A 20,636-nucleotide genomic window follows, 5' to 3' on the forward strand; every position below is an offset into this window, starting at 1 on the left:
CACCCCGGCCATGGAAGGCTCTGGCTTGGAGCTCTAGGTCAAGGAGGACCTGCCTTGGCCCTGCAGCTCAGTGGAAACCCTGCTCCTGCAAGAGCTCCCCTGTCTCAGCCCCCCTCTCTGAGTTCCTGGGGACCCCACATCCAAGCAGGCGCCTCTGTCAGAGCCCGCATTGTCTCTCTGCACTTCCCCTGCAGAGCCTTCCTGCCCTCCTCTCCTGCCCCTGTGACTTCTCTGACTGATTTGGGAGCCCAGGTGACCCCCTTTAAAGGGTCCTCACGGTGACAGCAGGGGGCACTGTGGGTGATGCTTTCTTGGGCACAACTGCAGGGAGAGCAGGAGGGACCCCGAACACGTCATAATTGCATAGATGACCATTCCCCCAAGATGGTGCTAGAACCTAGGATCCTTCCTCTGCCCTGATGTTCAGATACAGAGACGGCTGGCTGCTGACATGCCATGTCTTAGCCAGACAGAAGGCTCTCCAGAGATGGCAGGGCAGCCAGGCTGTGCCGCCCAGGGCACCCCTCAAATCACATCACCTAAGACAGCACTTCACCTGCCTACAACGGCAGGAGGCCCCCTCAGCCCGCTCACCCATCTTAATCCCCACCTTCCTTTGGAGATGAATGCCTTAAAAATGAATGCTAATTAAGAAGAAATAAGCGGTGAAAAATGATTTGAAACTTGCTCCAAAGCAGCTCTGATGATGACATTTAAATCCTCTGGTCTCCAGAAAACTTGAAAAATATTGTCTCTAGCCCTATAATCTTTGGCTTTAGATTGCAATTATTTTTGTCTCTTTTCCATCAGAACAGTTTGGACCTAATAATCATGATGGCTTAAATAGTCAGAATAGTTGTGTAACTCATTAGGACCATGAAAAGCTAAGCAGCCTTTGAGAACCCTTTGCAGAGACAGTCCTTAGCAAGTTTCTGAGAACTAGTTTTCGGTGGAAATGGTGGTTTCTAAGGAGCCTGGTTTGTGAGCTGGAGCTGACAGTCACCGCTTAAAACCCTCCCCACTTTATGGAAGAGGCACAGGGCACAGGTTCTGATAAATTAATATTTGTAAATCACATGATTACAGAATTGACTGTGTAATAGCACAGAGGTGCAGAGATGTTGGCACTAAATGATTGATTGCAGCTGCTCATTTCTGGAACTGCTTCAAGCTTTCCTTTTTTTTAATAAAATGTGGGAAGCGAAAGTGTTAGGTGCTCAGTCCTGTCCAACTCTCGGCGACCCCATGGACTGTAGCCTGGCCAAGCATCCCTATCCGTGGAATTCTCCAGGCAAGAGTGCTGGGCTGGTGGGTAGCCATCCCCTGCTCCAGGGGATCTTTCCCACGAGGGGGTGGAAACTAGGCCTCCTGCACTGCAGGTGGATTCTGTGCCATGTGAGCTCCCCGTGGAAACAGACATGTTTCCGCGCTTGGAAACCGAGCGCATGGCCCACCCTGTCGCCTTCTGTGACCCCACAGTGCCCTCTGGTTTTCCTCCGCAGAGTTTTCGGTCATGAAGAGGAAGAGAGGCAGGCCCAAGGGGTCCACGAAGAAGCCCAGCCCCGAGGAGGAGCTGGCGGAGCGCAGCGCCCTGCCCGGTGCGGACGGCGCGCGGGCCCCCGAGGACGGGGGCAGCCTGGAGTGCAGCAAGTGCTGCCGCAAGTTCTCCAACCCGCGCCAGCTCCGCAAGCACATCTGCATCATCGTGCTGAACCTGGGCGAGGCGGAGGGGGACGCAGGTAAGAGCGCACCCCCTCTTTTTAAACCAGCTGTCTCATTTGAACTTTTTTTTTTTTTTAAAGATTTTAAAACTAATTTTATTTGCTCCTTTAATTATGGCCGTGCTGGGTCTGCATTGCTGCGCGGGCTTTTCTCTAGCTGTGGAGCGCAGGGGCTACTCTCTAGTTGGGGTGCAGGGGGGCTTCTCATTGCGGTGGGGGGCTTCTCTTGCTCTGGAGCTGTGTTGTCGGGCCCAGTGAGCAGAAAGGCCGAGGTTAGGATGCTCGAGCCCCTGTAAGCGACCTTGACTCTTGCCCCTGTGAGTCTCGAGCCCCTGTGAGTGGCCAGTGCTCTTGAAGAACATACAGGATACCAGGTGCTGCCTTCAGGTGAGAGCTCGGCAAGGCTTTGGCTCTGAAGCGGCTTCTGAGAGGCTGAAGAGAGCGTGCTCGTGAGCGAGACAGTCTCCCAGACACCCGTCTAGGAGGAGAGAAACAGCAAGGGCCTCTGCCGTGGGCTCTGTTGTCCTTGTTTGATCCTTGCAACCAGTTTCGAAGTTTTCAAAGTATGTCTAAGAAGGTAGAAAGGTCTTACTGTTTTGTGCCAGGCTAAGTATTTTACCTCTAGAGTAGGAAATGGCAACCCACTCCAGTATTCATGCCTGGAGAATCTCATGGACAAAGGAGCCTAGCGGGCTACTGTCCATGGAGTCGCAAAGAGCAGGACACTCCTGAGCGACTGAGCACACACTCACGTCACGTGGGCTCTGGTTCAAGGTGTGGGCTTTGGACTTTGGCTGCCTGGATTTGAATCGCAGCTCCAGTACTTACTAACTTTATCCTGCTCTATTTTCCTCCTCTGTAAAATGGGAATGGAAACAGCCCTAGCTAATTTGGTTGCTTGGAGGATTCAGTGAGACAGGACTTTCTACAGTGCTTAGAAGAGCACCTGCTGTTCCAAACGCCCCCGAGCATGCTAGCTGTCACTGTTCTTCTCAGCCCTGGGGGCGCAGTGCCACTGCTGCCCTTCCTGTGTCACAGGTAAGAGCGCTTAGACACTAAGGAACGAAGCAGTTTACCCAGCCTCTTTCAGTTAGAAAGCGATCCTCCTGGCCTTTGAACCCAGACTGTCTGAGTCTGAACCCCAGTTCTTCAGTCCTAGAAGCACCTCCCAACAGTGAAGCAAGGCTCTTGGTTTGTAAAATTCTAGCACGTTAATGCTGCAAAAGATTGACGGTGGGAGAAGGGGACAAGAGAGGATGAGATGGTTGGATGTCATCACCAACTCGATGGACATGAGTTTGAGCAAGCTCCGGGAGTTGGTGATGGACAGGGAGGCTTGGTGTGCTGCAGTCCATGGGGTTGCAAAGAGTGAGTGACTGAACTGAACTGAACTGAGCACATTATTGAGGGAATGCACCACCTAATGGGCCCCCCAGGTGGCGCTAGGGGTAAAGAAGTCTGCCAAGGCAGGAGACTTGGGTTCGATCCCTGGGTCAGGAGGATTTCCTGGAGGAAGACATGGCAACCCACTCCAGTATTCTTGCCTGGAGAACCCAGTGGATAGAGGAGCCTGGTGGGCTACAGTCTGTGGGGTCGCAGAGAGTTGGAAACGACCGGAGTGACTTAGCATGGCCACACGCACCACCTAAGACTCATCAGACATCGAGTTGGTGGCCAAGGCTCATTGCCAACACCTGTGCCAGTTGTAGAACCCATGAAGCGCTCTTTCCTTTAAAGAACTGCTCTCAGGGTGACCACGTGAACTCTTTTTTTTTTTTTTTTCACATGAACTCTTACTAGGCTGCAGGGGCTGTTGCAAATAACAGACAAGGATTCAGGCGAGATGAGGCAGTGGGGTGGCAGCCGTTCTAAGAAAGAGTGTGAGTGCCCGCCGTGTGGGAAGTGGAGGCGGGGAGCCCAGTGGTTTTTGGGGAAGCAGTGTCTTGCTTCAGAGCCTCAGGTGCTCTGGCAGACACGCAGAAATTCAGCAGTGAGATGGCCCGGGGAGGGAGGGGCAGGAGCTCACGGCACTGTACCCAAGGCACCGGTCCCCAGCGCGCTTGTTCCTACGGGATATGGTCATGGAGGGGCTCCCCGTCCTGTCACCTCACCGAGTCCCCCCAACCTCCGTGGCCCTCTGAGTGTGTCTCACACGTGCACACGTGCACCCCGCCCCCGCGTTTCCTGCACTGACCCTTAGTGTTCGTCACAGCGTAGTCCAAGGGGCCAGCTCTAGCCCCGGCTGAGAATCTATTCTGATTCGGTGCCTCCCCATGGCTGGCTTGTCCTGTCAGCCCCCTCTGGGAGACCCCTGGGCTTTCTGCACGGCCATGGTTAGAGATCGGGGAATTTCCCTCTTTGGCGACGCCGGACATTCCGGCTCCCTCCTCCCAGGCCTAGGAGTAACTGAGAGGCTCAGTCCTGTCCATGGGGGTACCCTCCCCTCCCGCCCCCCCAGGCTGTGCTGCCCCCGGTGTTTCTTCCTGAGACCCACTCTGGTGTCTCCCCCACACAGCAGAGTGCAGGCTCTTCACCTGGGTATTCAGAGGTTTCGCGGAGAGAGTCTTTCCTGGAGCACTGTGGCATCATTTTTCCGTGCACTATGATACGTTTTCCATTGTTTGTGCTGACGAACAATGGCGCATCTAATGAAAGTTAGGTTGTTTCCTTGTTTGTTTTTTTTTTTCTGTGATAAATATTACTTGAATAAATATTCCCTTATGTACATGTGTGCATTTGTATATGTGTATATACATGTATGTTATTTTTATAGGATAAATTCCTGAAAGTAGAACTACTGGGCCAGAAAGTGTATTACATTTTGCCAGTTTCCCTCCTAGAAAGCACAGGCCAGTTGAGGTTCCAGGTGTCCAAAAGTACCAATTGGGTGTTATCATTTTTTTCTTTTTTAATACCTGTAAAGATATAAAAAATACTAAGAAGAAAGTAAAAATAGTGCACAGTTTCACTGCCTAGGTGTAATTTCTATTACACTGTGTATAAGAGTGAAGAGAGACCTACATTCTGTGTATGTTCACGTCCATTTTTCAGTAATTGAGGTCATGCATAATGTTCTGCGCTCTTTTTTCATGCAGTTCATGGAGCGGATAATTTTTTCACGTCAGGCATCTTTCCTTCCACAAGCTGTTTGTCGCACTCCCTATGTTGCAGATGTTGTTCTCAGTACTTGTACCCCTCTTCGCTCATATCCTTCTCACAGCGGCCCTGTAGACACTATTGTCATGCCCACTTCATAGACAGGGAGCTGAGGCAGAGCCATCGGGAGTCTGCCAGCGTCACACAGCCCGTCAGGGCCGGAGCTGTGCTCTGAGCTCACACGGTCGGGCTGCAGGGTCTGTGCTGCTGATTGCGATGCTTTGCTTTCTGACAAAAGAGTCAGTAAATAGAGATTTTCGTTATTTTTAAAGGCTGCACAGCATTTCACTGTGTGTGTGGGCCGTAAGTTTTCCTTCATCGGTCTCCAGTTGATCGACATTGAATACTGTTTAAAAATTTTCTCCCTGATTAAAAAACAGAAAGCAAAGAAACTACTCAGGTGTATAGTCTTGAGCCTACAATTTTATTCTATTATTATTATATTTTGTACTTGTGCCTTCGTTATCTTAGGTAAATATCTAGTAATGTAATTCCCAGACTAATAGGGCATCTTTTAGGTCACATATTGTATGATTCCATGTATATTCAGAACAGATATCCATAGAGACAGAGGATAGTTGGTAATTGCCAGGGGTCAGAGGAGAGGGGATGATGGGGAGAAACTGTTTATTGAGTTTTATTTTAAATGATAGGAAAGATTTTGTATCTAGATAAAGGTGGTGATTACATAACACTATGGATGCTCTAAATGCCACTGGACTGTTCATTCCAAAATGTTCTGTGAATTTTATCTGCCTGGTCACTAGTGGACGATCTTGCTGCAGATATTCAGGTTTTTGTCCCGTGTGTAATTTGGGGCATTCCTTGCTCATGTTCTTTACTGACTACACTTTTGGATTGCCATATGTTCTGAAGGTATTTTCCAGTTTTGTCATTTGTCTCTTTATGTGCAGAATTGCTTTTTCTTTCCTTTTGCATTTTACTGAAGTTTTAAATATCGGCATTTGCCACTACTGTCAGATTTCATGGCCTTCTTATCGTAGCTTAGGACACTTACCTATATACCCCAAAGAATAAAAACAACCTTCTATATACTCCTCTGTTATTTGTATGGTTTCATTCTTCATCTGTATTTTTGATCCCTCTGGAAATTGTATTTTTGTGACGGTTGTGAAGTAAGGCAGTCACACATATTTGATGAGTAAATATGGGCAAAAGGATGTTCTTCATTAAGTGCAGTTTACAGATAAACTATTTCAAATCATAGGGTCCACAGAGAAGAAGGGTCTGATTCCAAGTCAACCCTTGAAAAAGTAAAAAACTTCATATTTTAAAAACAATTAGTGGGATAACAGGGAGTTGCAAAGATGGTGCAGAGAGGTCTCAGACCCTTTACCCTGTTCTCCCCAGTGGTGCTGTCTTGCGGAGCTATAGCACGGTGTCAGGATCAGGAGCCCCGACAGTGAGATACCGTTTGTGTAGCTCATCACTCATCACCGTTCATCACACGTGTAGGGTTGTATAGCCACCACGGCAGTCAGGAGGCAGGACTGCCCGTCACCATGAGGGCTCCCCGTGTTCCACTTCACGGTCACCCCCACCCCACAGCCACTGATCTCCGACCCTGTGATTCTGTCATGTCGAGAATGTTACACCAGCCAAGTCACACTATGTGTGATCTTTTAAGATTGGCTTAGAAACCCGCCCTTTCAAACCTGTTCCATAATTTTATACTTGGGGAAGTTGGAGTGCAGAGTGATGGTTTTCTAAGAGTCGCACGGCTCCCTGGAGGTGGGCTGCATGCCACCCTTTGACTCCCCGCTTCTCGCCTGCAGACGGCCCAGCTCTACCGTTCGCACCTTAAAACCAACCTTTTTTCTTCTTTGTGGTTGTTGATTTTGTCCATTTCAGTGTACCACTCTCAGCTTTTTCTCTAACCTCATGTGAAAGGCAAGTTCCACCCTGTGCAGTCCCCACCTTTATTTTCTGTTCTGTAATTAATTAGGCAGTCTCTTCAGCAGCAGCAGACAGGCATCGTCCTTCCTAATACGATTATCAGCTTCCTCCGGTGCTAAGCTGCATAGAAAATGGCCTCGTAGTCCATTGATTTGAATGACCTAAGTGGACTCTAATTTACCAAATACCAAATGGAAAGGTGGAAGCTCCTGGTGTTTTTCCCTTTCTGGCCACTGCTGAAGCCTCTAAAATATACAGAAATGACCTAACGCCCTGCCGCCTAGCAGCTGACATACCTGTGATGATTGCTTCACGTTCCTCAGTTTGCCAAACACAATATTACAATCTGGAAAATTCTTGCATAATTGTTTTAATGTATGCTCGGTAAAGAGCAGTTCAGTGACATTTCAAACAGTTGACCTTGACTCTTTGGCTTGTTGAAACAATTAGAAAAAAACAAAATAAGCTTTTTCCTTACACTGAACCATAGCAAGTTAAAATAACAATTTTGTTATGTATTCAACATTTATTTATTTCATTCTGCATCTGAATAGTAAAAGAAGCCAGGAAAAGAGTTTTTTTTTTTTTTGCCTAATGCCATTATGTGGAACAGCTGGTATTTTTGAAAAACATTTTACAGCCTACAGAAATCAATGTGTCAAGTTTATAAAAGTGACTTCTGAACCTTTCTAAGCTTGTTATTTCTGGGGTCATTTTATGCAAGGAGAGCTGCAAAAGTTTGCTTTATACTTGTTAAATCCTCCCTAAAGAAGACAAGGCATTTATTCTAAGACCTTACCTAAGATGCACCTGCAATCTTTGTGAGGATTTCACACAACAGTATTTCAGGTGTCTTCTACTATCTTTGTGTTAGCAAAAGTGCTGACTTGATCAGTAGCTGTGTAGGCTGAAAACTGCTTTGCAGGAGTCGGGTTTGGAAGTCTGCAGGTGGAAAGACAGAGCGGTGTCAGTCCTCTGAGCGTGACCTTTTCTCCATGGAAAGATGTGGAATGGGATGGTCTGTTTCCTCTTGCTGCTTTGTGAACCCTCGCTTCACCTCTGCTCATCAGGGATACGCAGAGTGCAGCGGCCTCCAGCTGTACGTGGTCCGAGGCATGCTTAGAAATGTGGGACTTGGGGACAGTTAGTATCACCCTTCTGTGACACCCCCCAGCCCCCCTGCCGCCTCCGCTTGCCCCACTCTGCTCCCATCTCTCCAGCTGCCCTGTTAGGTCGGGTCCTGCTGTTAAGCCCTTCAGTATGGCGGGTGCTGCTGGTGTGTTCCAGGTTACATCCTTCAACCAGCCTCCCCCATTGCAGTGGGCTCACAGATCCGGCTTTCCTTCTCATTCTGCTGCAGACCCTCAGGAGGCTCTGCTAACCCAGGGATCAGGTGAGGAGAGCGGCCACCACCCTGAGCATGTCTGGTCACTGGGCGGTGGGGAGGAGGGCCCGAGGCTTACAGTCGGCCCAGAAGTGGCCTACGTCATTCCTGCCCATGCAGTTCATTGGCCAGAACTGACCTCACGGTCCCACCCAACTTCAAGGGGCTGTGCCTGGGGTGGGCGAGGACTGGACATGTTGGGTGGCTGTCACTAGTGGCAACCGCATGACTCCTGCCATTTCCATGGATTCGCCCACAGCTGTGGTCTGGGGACTGGCACGTGTCCTCCTTGCCCCAACCCTGTCCTGAGCTCAAGGCCTGTGTCTCGGTCTGGGGTCCCAGAGGCTCCATATAAACGTTCTCCCCCACCCCCACACACAGCCTCTGTCCTGGTGACTGGCCACCCCATCCAGGTGTTTCATCCAGAAGTTTCTCCCTCACCTGTCGCGTCCAGCCACTCGCTGGACTTTGCCCGCTAAATGTTTCTTTGATTCTGCTTTGCATCTCCGCTGCCGTTCTTGTGGGTCAAGTAACTGTCACAGGCGGGCGTCAGATACAGGTGAAAAGAATGGCAGCAGGAGCCTGAGACGGGAGGGCCAGGGTGGAAGGAGGAAGAGAAGTGCCCGCAGAGTCAGAAGCTGAGCGGGAGCCCGTGTGGCGGCTGGACCGTCAGCAGCAGCGAGCCTGGGGCCTCCACCATGTCGCCTGACCTGCTCCGCACTCCTCCCTCCTTTGCTGGTGCTGTGCCGTCCTCGGAGCTAGAATCTGAGTCGTCCTGGAGTCCTCCTCCTGCTCACCCCCAGCCTGCTGGCCGCCTCGGCCTGGTGCCCTGCTTCCCACGACTCTGCCTGCGGTCTCCTCTCTGGCCATCCTCCCTGCCCCTGGTCTGGCCTTCTCATCTCTCCTGTGGACTCTGCACGGTGGACTGGCCACTCCGCTTCTGGACTTGCTCCCCATAAGCTTGCCCTTCACAGAATGACGTCACCTGCAATGGTGACATGCCACCTGCCTGCTGAGCCTTCTCTCCCCATCATGGAGAGATCACCTGCTTATCATGGGACACTGTCTGCTTTCTAACCCCCACTTGTCCCATGGAGCTGTCTCTTCTCAAAAAAACCATCCTCCACCCTCTAAGGCAGCCCTTCAGCTCCTTTTCATCCTTGAGACTGGCACGGCGCCTCAGTGCAGGCAGCCCTGGTAAGCTTTCCCTGAAGAAAATCACCTGCACGTGACCATTCTCTCTGCAGTAGCGTCTGAGACTTGGAATAAAATTCAGGTACATGATACTGGGCTCCATCGTCAGAGTTGCCTAGGGAAGGAATGGAGTGTGAGATCCACAGCCTTGAGTCCCTGGGAGCCCCGACAGGCCCTGGGTGAGCTGACTGGGTGTGAGGCAGGCTGCGAAGTCAGGCAGGCGTTTGCTTACCTGCTTCCAGGATTCCAGAGGCAAGTGGGTCCAGAGCTTCCCGTAGGTCCGCAGAATCCCAGGCCCAGGTCCGCGGGGCCCCAGTGGTGATGCTGCCTCGTCTTCCCCTGAGCGCACCAGTGCCAGCTGCCGTCAGGGCACTGAGCATCCGCTCTCACCCCATGCTGGGAGTTGGGGTGGGGCTGTCCCCTCCTCGTTAGATGAAGAAACAGGCTCTGCCAGACGGAGGAGGCTGCCTGAGGGCCAGGTTGTAATTACATGAACCCTGGTCCCTTTGATTTCCGAGCTTCAGTTTTTGTCACGGCTGTCCAGCCGTCTTCCGATGCGATCCTCCCCCCGTCCTGACCCAAAGTCACCTGTATTAAACCCTCAGGCCCTTTGGTCACTGAGTGTCTCAACATGAGACCTGGGACACAGAGCTGGCCCTGTGCACCCGTGCTGTCTGCTGCAACCTTGCGTGACTCTTGGGGAACCAGAGGGCACTCACGACCCTTTTTTCATGGAGGGGAGTTGGGGAACAGGAGATAAGAGGAACTACCTAAATCCCACCAAGCAGGACTTTCAGTTGGGACTTATATTTTAAAATGTTTTTGACCATGCCATGTGGGATCTCAGTCCCCCAACCAGGGATAGAACCCATGCCCCCTGCATTGGAAGCTTGGAATTTGAACCACTGGATCAACAGGGAAGTCCTATGCTGGGACTCTAAGAGGAGGCCCTTCCTGTCCAGCGTCTTGCAGATCAGCTGGGGGCTGGGCAGGAGGCAGCCCCATTGCATCTAGCTGTCAGCGGTTCCGGGGCTGCCAGCGTCCCGCCTGGAGGGACGTGATGGGGTCGGGGGGGTGGGGGGCTGGAGCCGGTAACACAGCGGGCCTTTGCTCCAAGTGACGGCTCTCCAGACGAGTGGCAGCGATGCGTTATGACCCTTGTTTTGAAAAGGAGTTTATCTGACCATCACAGCCTGACTGCTGAGAAGTGCTGCAGGGAAGGGCCTGAGGCCCAGAGCCCAGCAGCCTTTAAAGCTGGACTTGCTGCCGCGCCTGGTGCTTCCCAGCTGCCGAGGAGCCAGCTGGAGCCTAGGGCTCGGGAGGTCCTCCCGGAGGCCAGCCCTCTCCTCTCTGTTTCCACCTTACGGGACTTGTGCTGTGGCGGCTGGGCCCTGAGCCAGACTTTGGGGATCAAAGCGAGTAAGACGAGTCTGTTCCCTAGAGCAGCTGAGCCCCGGGGGACGAGGACCAAATAGATACAGGATGATGTGGGAGTCAGCCCGGTGCAGGGGCGGGGAATGGCAGGACCACACTGCGGCGGGAACATCCTGGAAGGATACCTGGAGACAGGGGCTGTGAACGCCCCGTCCAGGGCTGCCGTCGGGGGCAGGGCTGGGACAACATTTCCCTCCTGACGGTTCCTGAAAAAGCCTGCAGGTGCGGTGAGGAAGGCGGGCTGGTTCACTGCGGTGAGTGTGGCGAGAACGGGGTCAGGAGGAGGCGGGCTGCCTGGTGCTCTGCGTGTGCTCACAGTCGTCGTGGCCCCTCTGTGGGGATCCCTCTGTGGGGATCCCTCTGTGCAGACCCCTCTGTGGGGACACGGTGCTCAGAGCCTGTGCTCACCTGGCCTCCCCTTGGAGCCAGAGAGACAGGAAGACGCGAGAAAGCCCGAGGGCAAGACGGAAGGCAAGAGGGATGCATATTCAGCAGGTTTGATAGAATAATCGTGGGCTAATAAGTTCCTTAAACTGCTGCATTAGCAGCCTGGAATGAATTGGTGGCAGAGACCCAGAGTATAATCCCTTACCAGTCTGCTGTTCTGACAACTGTTCTGGGCTTTTTTTATTAATGTGGCTGATAACACTTGACTCTCTGGGGCGTTCTGAGATTTAATTAGTTCTGGGGCAATTTGGAATAGGTACTTTAGAATATTAGCGCTGTTGTTAATTATAAATGAGTGCGCATGAACTGATTTCTACAGATGTATGACCGCCTGTACCGTTAACTCTTCATGGGTCCACTACCAGGTCAGCTCGCCTTGCCTGGATGCTATTACGTGTCGGGGACCCTGAGAGGTTCCCAAAGGGAGTTAGAGGGTGAACACAGACATAGATCCCCACCCCCGACCCGCTGAGAGTATGGGGTTTGGCAAGTAGAGTAACATCCCTCTGAGAGAAGTTCCTCTAGGACAGGAGGGGCTGCTGAGTGAAGAGCAGGGAGATTCTGAGATCAAAGGAACTTAGTTGAGAGCTTTTGTATCAGATGAGCTTCGTTTTTCTTAGTAAAGTCAGACAGGCTCATCCAAGTTAAGGGAGGATGTGTGTGTGTATGTGTGTGCGTATGCACGCCTCTGTTCCATCCCAGCCCCTCGTGATCACCCACTTGTGCCCTCACCCACAAAAGGCCCACTTGTAGACCCCCACCCAGGTGGATAACAGCTCCTTGGAACCCTACACCCTACCAAACTCACTGTGTGACCAGAACTAACTCATCCACTCTCCCCCAAACCTCCCTCCCTCCCGGCTGCTGGTGACTCGACTGGCCAAACCCTGTGGGAAGCCAGGAGAATGGAGCCCTCGTGTGACCCATTACAGGTCAGCCTCCAGGAGCTGGTGGAAGAAGATGAGGGTCGGCCTGGAGGGACAAGCGGGAACTTTGTGGAACACGGGGACCCTGGATTTTTTGCTCATTACCCTTCAGATGGGGCCCATGCCCAGTCTCTGCTCCTGAAGCTGTGCTGCCTCCGTCTGATGCCTCCCTGCATGCGAAGACCCTGGGCAATGTCATAAGAGTGGGGTCTCTGCACCCCCCTGGGAACTCCTGGGAACTTCTGCTTCCATGCTGCGGCATCAGTGGTTTTTAAATGCTATCTTCTCAAAAGGAGATGAAATATAAAGAATTAGGTCAGTGTGCTGGGGTTGAAGAGCAATGATGCACAGATGTCAAGAAATTAAACATTGTCTTTCCCTAATGTCAGCGACTCCATGGAACACGCCGGGCTGGGGGTGCAGCCCTCCCTGCGCCTGTCCTGTTCACACAGACCCGACAGGACCCCCTGGAAGCTGTGGTCCCAGCCCAGTCCTGAGCCTTACAAGTGTGTCTTCAGGCATGACGTCACCACCCCAGACGTGGCGCCAGGGGGCGACAGCATGACTCCCCACGTGACAGAGGGCTCTGCGACCTTCCCAGACCTGAGCCTCACAGCCACTCACTTTGTGGATTCGGACCCTGGATTCAGAGAGTTCTGAACTGGTCCAGCTGGAAGGCAGAGGCTGGAGTGTAGCTCATACACTCCACAACTCAACAACGGTGGCTCAGAGCGGTGACGGTGCTGCAGGTGGTATCGGACACTGTCCCTCCAACGTCCACATCCACTCCTTTTAAAGCTGTTTCCAGGGCTCTTGGAGGCACCTGTGGCTGAGGATTGGAGGGCTGGGAGTACCAGGTGGTGGTTGGGGGGCTGGTCTGGACCCCACCCACTGTAACCAGAGAAGCCACGCCTTTTTATTAGGTATATTGAAATTGCTTAAAGAACTCACGCAAAATGTCCTGCTGCTAAGAAAAAAAAAACGTTTGAAAAGCACATCCTAGTGCAGTGAGGGTCACGACTGGATTCGGTCGGTGTCGCGGCGCGATGCGAAGTCTGACAGATGAGGCCGCGTCACCCAAGCGCCTTGTGTTCTGAAAAGCACCCTTGTTAGAGCCTTTTGGCTGTGCGGGGTCTTCATTGCTGCGAGGGCTTTCTCTAGCTGCTGCGAGTGGGGGCTACTGTCTGGTTGCAGGGCCTGGACTCTTCATCCCAGGGGCTTCTCTAGTGGCAGAGCACAGGCTCAGTAGTTGTGGAGCACAAGTTTAGTCACTGTGAGGCACGTGGGATCTTCAGGGATCAGGGATCGAACCCGTGTCTCCTGCACTGGCAGGCGGATTCTTTACCACTGGGCCACCAGGGAGGCCCAAGCAGTTCTCTTTTAAAAAAAAGAAATCAGACTTGTTTATCTTGCAAATGCTTGTGCTCTTTCACTGGGCACAGGTAAAATGAGAAATGTTTAAATTACCTTCTTTGTAATTGACTTATTATGTTTTAGCTGTATTGTCTGTCTTTTCCCACCAGCACATAAACTCCGGGAGGCAAGGGTCTCTGTCTTATACCATGCACTGTCCCAAATGCTTAGAACAGGGCCTGGCATTCTGCACATATCTTTTGAATGAACTGTGGCCAGTAAAGAACAAATACCTTCTGCAGTGCTGGGATAATTTCCAAGTAAATATTTCTTTCTTTTGTGTGGAAATGATGTTTTCTTTGAAGATGAACCTTGAGAAAAATTAGAAATAGGAGAACAAGGGGGAAAAGAAAAAGCTTACAAAGAGAATGGTTTATTAAGTACGAGGGGATCATTGTTGAACTTGGTGTTAGAGAGAGATTCTGTTTCAGGAGAGCAGTACTTGACATGAGTACTTCGTCAGATGGAGGAGAGGGTCGTCACGAGCAAACAGGCAGAGGAACTGGAGACGTGGGCGTGGGGTCAGGCCCAAGGTGCGCCTGGCCTTTCTGAGCCACATGCAGTAAGTGTCTTACAGATACTTGTAAGCCTGTCCACAGAGCCTGCGGGGTTAACTTGTCTCGGATTCCAGCAGGTCTGGGTCTCCCTGATCCTTCATCCTCTTTCTCCTGCAGCTCCATTGCCCTGTCGGGAGGGTCTCAGAGTTGAGAGATGCAGGGCTTGTCTGATTGGATGCCCCACCCCACCCGCTGCTGCTCTGTGTGGTTCAGTTTTTCCCAGGGCATCATGATTGCTGTGTGAAGCCCCTCGAAACCCTGCTGAGAAACGTGTCTCTAAAGCCACCCCTCCCTCACGGGATGGCGTGGCTTGTGTGCGTGCTCAGTCACTTCAGTCGTGACCTACCCTTTGTGACCCCATGGACTGTAGCCCGCCAGGCTCCTCTGTCCCTGGGGGTTCTCCAGGCAAGAATACTGGAGTGGGTTGCCATGCCCTCCTCCAGGGGATCTTCCCGACCCTGGGATCGAACCCAGGTCTCCTCATTTGCTGCACCGCAGGCGGATTCTTTATCTACTGAGCCACCTGGGAGGCCCTGGGTGGCTCTAACTGCTAGATGTTTCTTCCTCTGGCGAACTCTGTTGCTGATCTCTACCCATCGGTCCGTTGCTTCATGAGCAGAGCAGGTCTTTGTGTTGTAAGGTTAGGTCCTCAAGCTCAGTAAAAAGAAGACATAGCCCCAAGCTCCCAGAGGTCACGCACGGATGAGGCTTCGCGACAGATGACTGCAAAGCAGTGTGGGGAGTCCCATTGTTGGTACGTCGGTACCGTTGCGTGTGTGTGTGTGTCCTGTGATTCTGCCCTGACTGGGGCCAGGGCTGTGCTGTGTCCCCACTGTACCCCCAGCCAGCCTCACTCACTCACGCTCCTGGGTGGTCTCCACGGGCGTTGGAGTTCACCCCCCGCCCCGCTCGTTGAAGGACGGCTCCCCGTGTCCTGTGGGCATTCGAGGCCCTGGATTTCACTCCCACCCCTGGTTCTGTTCCTCCCTGCCGGCTTCTTCACCAAGTTCGCCCCGCAGGATACCCAGCTAAGCGTTCCTCTTTGTCTTCACGCCCTTCCTTAGCACCGAGCCCATAACTGATCCCCACACCACCGTCTCCTGTGCCCTCCACCCCCCATACCTCCTCCGCCCCTGTTCCCTGCAGCCCCGACCACAGCTTCACAATGCTTGCTGTTTACACTGGCCGAAGGGCTGCCTGCCCAGAGTGGCTTGTGTGACCCCCTCGGGTAGCATCTTCTGTCCCTCCCCTCGGTCATCCAAGACTCCTTCTTGCTTCACTGGGCGCATAGCGGACTGCCCCATCCATCTCTCCCACCAGACGGCAGGGCTTTCGAGGGTGGGCTCTGGGTCTGTGCCCCGTCAGCCTTGGTGTCCACCATGCCTGGCACACGGAAGGCACCTAGTAACTGGATGCTGAGCATGTGAATGCCTTCTCCTTAGGCTATCTAAAGAAGACCACTGTGTCTTCCCCACAGTGTTGTTGGCTGATGACTCTGAGGTCTGGTGGGCTTCCTAAGAGCAAGGTGAGGGCCCATGCCTGCTGTGTCTGCAGCGGTCCCTCAGTGCCCACGTGGGGGCCTGTGCTAGGGGAACGGTGTTTACTGAGTCAAAGGCAAGACTGAGGAAGCGGAGGTGACCCCAAAGTGATACAGTGTCCACTTCGCTGGAGATCAGTGTTGGTTTTTTTTTTTTTTTTATAAATTGCTTTCTTGGTTGTGCTGGGTGGGTCTTTGTGGCGGTGTGCCTTTCTCTGGTTATGGAGAAGATCAGTGTTTTTTTTTTTTTTTATAAGTTGCTTTCTTGGTTGTGCTGGGTCTTTGTGGCAGTGTGCCCTTTCCCTAATTATGGAGAAGATCAGTGTTTTTTTCTTTATAAATTGCTTTCTTGGTTGTGCTGGGTCTTTGTGGCGGTGTGCCCTTTCCCTAGTTATGGACAAGATCAGTGTTTTTTTTTTTTTTTGTAAATTGCTTTCTTGGTTGCGCTGGGTCTTTGTGGTGGTGTGCCCTTTCCCTAGTTATGGAGAAGATCAGTGTTTTTCTTTATAAATTGCTTTCTTGTTTGCGTTGGGTCTTTGTGGCTATGTGCCCTTTCCCTAGTTATGGAGAACGGGGGCTACTCTTCAGTTGTAGTGCCTGGCTTCTCTCAGGCTCTAGGTGTGCAGGCTCAGTTGAGGTGCATGGGCTTAGTTGCTCCGAGGCCTGTGGAATCTTCCCCGGGCAGGGATGGAACCCATGCCTCCTGCACTGGGCAGGCAGATTCCTATCCACTGCACCCCTGGGAAGTCCAGGGACCAGTGTTGCTACCACACAGGTGTAGCCCCTTTGCTGTCAGCCCATAAAAAGGGTTCTGCACACTCCCCGACTCCATCACTGGTATAAAAAGGGTATTTTATACATCCTGGTATTTGCTCCTTAGGTAACGAATCTGACCTTGAACTGGAGAAGAAGTATAAGGAAGAGGATCGAGAAAAGGCCCCGAAGAGGCCGCGGGCGCAGAGAGCGGAGAAAATCCAGAAGGTCTGCTCAGGAAGGGACACCCCGCAGATGTCTGGGGCCAAGAAGCCCATCATCAGTGTGGTGTTGACGGCGCACGAGGCAATTCCAGGTGCGCACGGTGGCCGGGGCGGCCAGACCCTCTGGCGGGGGCTGTGATCACCGTGGGGCTCTCGACGGAGTTACCTGGCGACTTCGGGCCGCGGTGGATGCCTGCATCCGGAGGTCAGGCGCGAGGGCTGCTCCCGCTGCCCCTGCCAGCGGCCCGTGCGGCCGCGACCTGTGCTCGCATGTGAGCGGCTGCTCAGAGGAGCAGTGGCCCTGGAGAGCGGTTCTTTCCTTGGGGACCCCCAGCTCCACCGAGACCCTCTCCAGGATGTCCTTGCTCCTTCTTCCTGCCCCGGCTGTGGGTGCCAAAATCCTCCCCATAACTTCTTCGAGGGTTTTTTTTTTCTTTTTTTGGATTTTTTTAGTAGGTTCATTATTTATTTTAAATACTAGAGATTTCTATCTCCTTTTCTTTTCACATAAAATAGCCAGTGGATATATTGGCCCTTTTTAAAAAGGCCTCTTCCAGGAATAGATACCTTAGACAAGGAGCAGTTTAGGATAGTAGATGCTAAAGTATAATAATGTTTTTTTTTTTTTCCCCCTGTGCGTTTGGGGTGATAGCTGTCAGATAAAATTTTAAAAAATCAAGTTTAGGATTTTGAGGTCAGCTAGAGCCTGGCGTCGGAGAAGGCAATGGCAACCCACTCCAGTACTCTTGCCTGGAAAATCCCAAGGGACGGAGGAGCCTGGAAGGCTGCAGTTCATGGGGTCGCTGAGGGTCAGACACGACTGAGCGACTTCACTTTCCCTTTTCACTTTCATGCATTGGAGAAGGAAATGGCAGTCCACTCCAGTGTTCTTGCCTGGAGAATCCCAGGGACGGGGGAGCCTGGTGGGCTGCCGTCTATGGGGTCGCACAGAGTCGGACACGACTGAAGCGACTTAGCAGCAACAGCAGCAGCAGCAGCAGCAGCAGCAGCAGAGCCTGGCATGCTGCAGTCCCTGGGGTTGCAAAGAGTAGGCCACAGCTGAGCGACTGAACTGAACTGAGAGCCTTTTAAAGCATCTGTTTTCAGTGCTAACGGTAACTGACTATGCAAAATGAAAACACTAAATAAATACCTCTTTATATTATATACATATAATGTTTATATTTTATATCCCGTAACATGTCACAGAAAACCCCCAACGAGCTTTTTGGCCAACCCAGTACTTCACTGTAGGGTGAGGTGCTCAGTAGAGAAAAAAGCCACATAAGATTATGCGACATGAAGTGGTTTCCCCGTCCTTCAGACAAGTGTTATTCCGGGAAATAAAAACCCCAGGAGAGAGGTTCCTCTGTTTAGCCATCTCGAGAGAAAGTTTCTATAATGATTTCTTAAAAAAAGGATGGTGGTGTTTGAGATTTCTGTAAGTGGGGGGTGAAAAGTATAATGAATTTCCTTTACTATTCATGTGCACACACACTTGTATGAACCGTCTTTGATGGTTTCACATTGTAGACTTGAACAAGTAAAGGTGACCTCTGAGTTTTCCACTCCAGACTGTTCACTTCACAGGGTGGATGCAGGGGCCCGGAGGGTGGGAGGTTGATATCCTGTTTGGGACCTGACCCCAGACAGCGGAGATTCCTGCTCACTGTTGAGTCCACTGCTCCTTTCTGTCTTGATGCTGTTTGACGTTTACTCAAAGTTTCACACATGAGGAGCTATATGAAATCTTGCAGGGAGGCATATATGTATATGTGTATCTGTCTTGTGTTTTGGTTTTTCAATAAAGAAAAAAGAAAGTTAGTCTCATAGTCGTGTCCGACTCTTTGTGATCCCATGGACTGTAGCCTGCCTGGTTCCTGTGTCCATGGGATTCTATAGACAAGAATACTGGAGTGGGTTGCCATTTCCTTCACCAGATCTTCCCGACTCTGGGAGCCAACCTAGGTCTCCTGCGCTGCAGGCAGATTCTTTACCAACTAAGCCACTAGGGAAGCCCTTTTAATAAAGACATCAAGTGAAAATGTATCTCACAAGAAGGTTTTGATAGATTATTGGATAACCTCCCTGAAACACACACCCACGGACACACACACCCCAACACACAAACAGGTTACCTGTGTGAGCTGAAGGAGCACTAGCCCCCTGCACAGGTGCCACACAGTGAAGAAACACGCTTCCCAGGCTGTGCTCCCTGCACTGGGGCAGGGGGTGGGAATCAGGGACCTCGAGGCACCTCTTTATTTCTCACCGAATTGTGCCTCCCTCTCAGGTGCTACCAAGATTGTTCCAGTGGAGGCCGGGCCCCCAGAAACAGGAGCTGCAGACCCCGAGGCCACAGCAGCTGACCTGGCGCCCCGGAGAGGGTACCAGGAGTATGCCATCCAGCAGACAGCCTACGAGCAGCCCATGAAGTCCAGCAGGTAAAGCATCTTCTGTTGTGTGTGACCCCAGCCACCACCTCAGAAGGTGGGAGAGTGGAATGTACACTTAACCAGGACTCTGCTGGCTAAGCTATAGGTAAGGCGTTCTGGTTTCTTGACTTGAACCTAAGAACCAGCCCCTCCATGATGGCCTCATGGTGTGCTGGCTGAGCCCAAGCAGCCTCTGTGGGATGCGAGGCAGACCAGCCGGCTTGGGAAACTCAGTGCCAGTTGGCTTAATGAAGGTGGAGCATTTTACTCAAGGCGAACGTATGCTTCACCTGAATAAAAAGTGGTGTGAACAAGGCCTTATTTAGTAAGTCTGCTGGTTTTTATAGCTGCACAATTTATAATGAAAAAGATCTTTATTTCCCCCTTAGCTTCATAAGTAACACAAGCGTCCTGTAGACACTTCCAGAGTCTGTATAACACGCAGCTGCAGTAACCATCTCGCCTCTTCTGATTGAGGTCACCTCTACAGACAGCTTGGTTCACTGGCCACCATAATTTTTTCACGATGCTTCCCTGGTGGCTCAGAGGGTAAAGCATCTGCCTACAATGTGGGAGACCTGGGTTCGATCCCTGGGTTGGGAAGATCCCCTGGAGAAGGAGATGGCAACCCACTCTTGCCTGGAAAATTCCATGGACTGAGAAGCCTGGTAGGCAACAGTCCATGGGGTCGCAAAGAGTCAGACACGACTGAGCGACTTCACTTACTTAATTTTGTTATTTTTTTTCCTAACACAAAACACCAAAGGCACTGTTATCAACCTATTTTTTTTTTTTAAACTTACCATGTTTAACTTTTTCTTTTTCAGTAGATAATGTTTTTAAAGTGCGTTTGCTGTTGTGTGGATTCTCTAGTTTACTAGAGTCGGTTTTTGCTTGGCAGGCAATGCTGTGCTCAAGGCTCTGGTCCCTCCCTCTTTCAGTACTTCTTCAGGGCTTCTTCTGGGATGAATTGCTAGAACTGACATTGCTGGGTTTTTTTTTGAAAAAGATATTTATTTGACTGCAGCTGGTCTTAGTTGCTACATGTGGGATCTAGTTACCTGACCAGGGATCAGACCCCGGCCCCCTGCATAATTCTAAGATAACCACCTGAAGTCTTAGCCACTGGATCACTGGGAAGGTCCCTGAAATTGCTGTCTTAAAGGATATGAGCGTTAAAACTTTAATCTACATTGAAAACTGCCCTCCAGACACACTGGGTGAACTGATGCCTGACCCCTACACCTTTCCCGTGGTCACAGTCTTGGCCATGGTACGTCCCTGCTGACGTGGATCAGCAAACTCCCATCGCCCGAGCTCTGCACACGTTTTTCAGACTGAGAGGAAAGACGAAGATGCCAGACAGGAGGTTCCCTGTTTCCTGAAAAGGGGAAAGAAGGCGTTCTGGATGAGAGCCTGAGATTCAGTGCCAGTCCTGGGTTGGTTCTAGATCCTTTTGCGTGTGCTCAGTCGCTGCAGTTGTGTCTCACTGTTTGTGACCCCATGGCCTGTAGCCCTCCTCTATCCGTGGGATTCTT

General features: G+C 51.5%; 1 protein-coding gene across 1 annotated transcript in view; it reads left to right on the plus strand.

The window, feature by feature from the left end:
- ZFAT (zinc finger and AT-hook domain containing) overlaps window positions 1-20,636 on the plus strand; it is a 165,792-nt gene that overhangs the window by 48,210 nt on the left and 96,946 nt on the right. The window contains exons 3-5 of the mRNA XM_069600939.1: window positions 1,503-1,739; window positions 16,567-16,755; window positions 18,957-19,107. Of these exons, the coding sequence (XP_069457040.1) occupies window positions 1,503-1,739; window positions 16,567-16,755; window positions 18,957-19,107 (577 nt within the window). The remainder of the gene's footprint in view (window positions 1-1,502; window positions 1,740-16,566; window positions 16,756-18,956; window positions 19,108-20,636) is intronic.

Source organism: Ovis canadensis, chromosome 9, assembly GCF_042477335.2.
Source record: "Ovis canadensis isolate MfBH-ARS-UI-01 breed Bighorn chromosome 9, ARS-UI_OviCan_v2, whole genome shotgun sequence".
NCBI lineage: Eukaryota > Metazoa > Chordata > Mammalia > Artiodactyla > Bovidae > Ovis > Ovis canadensis.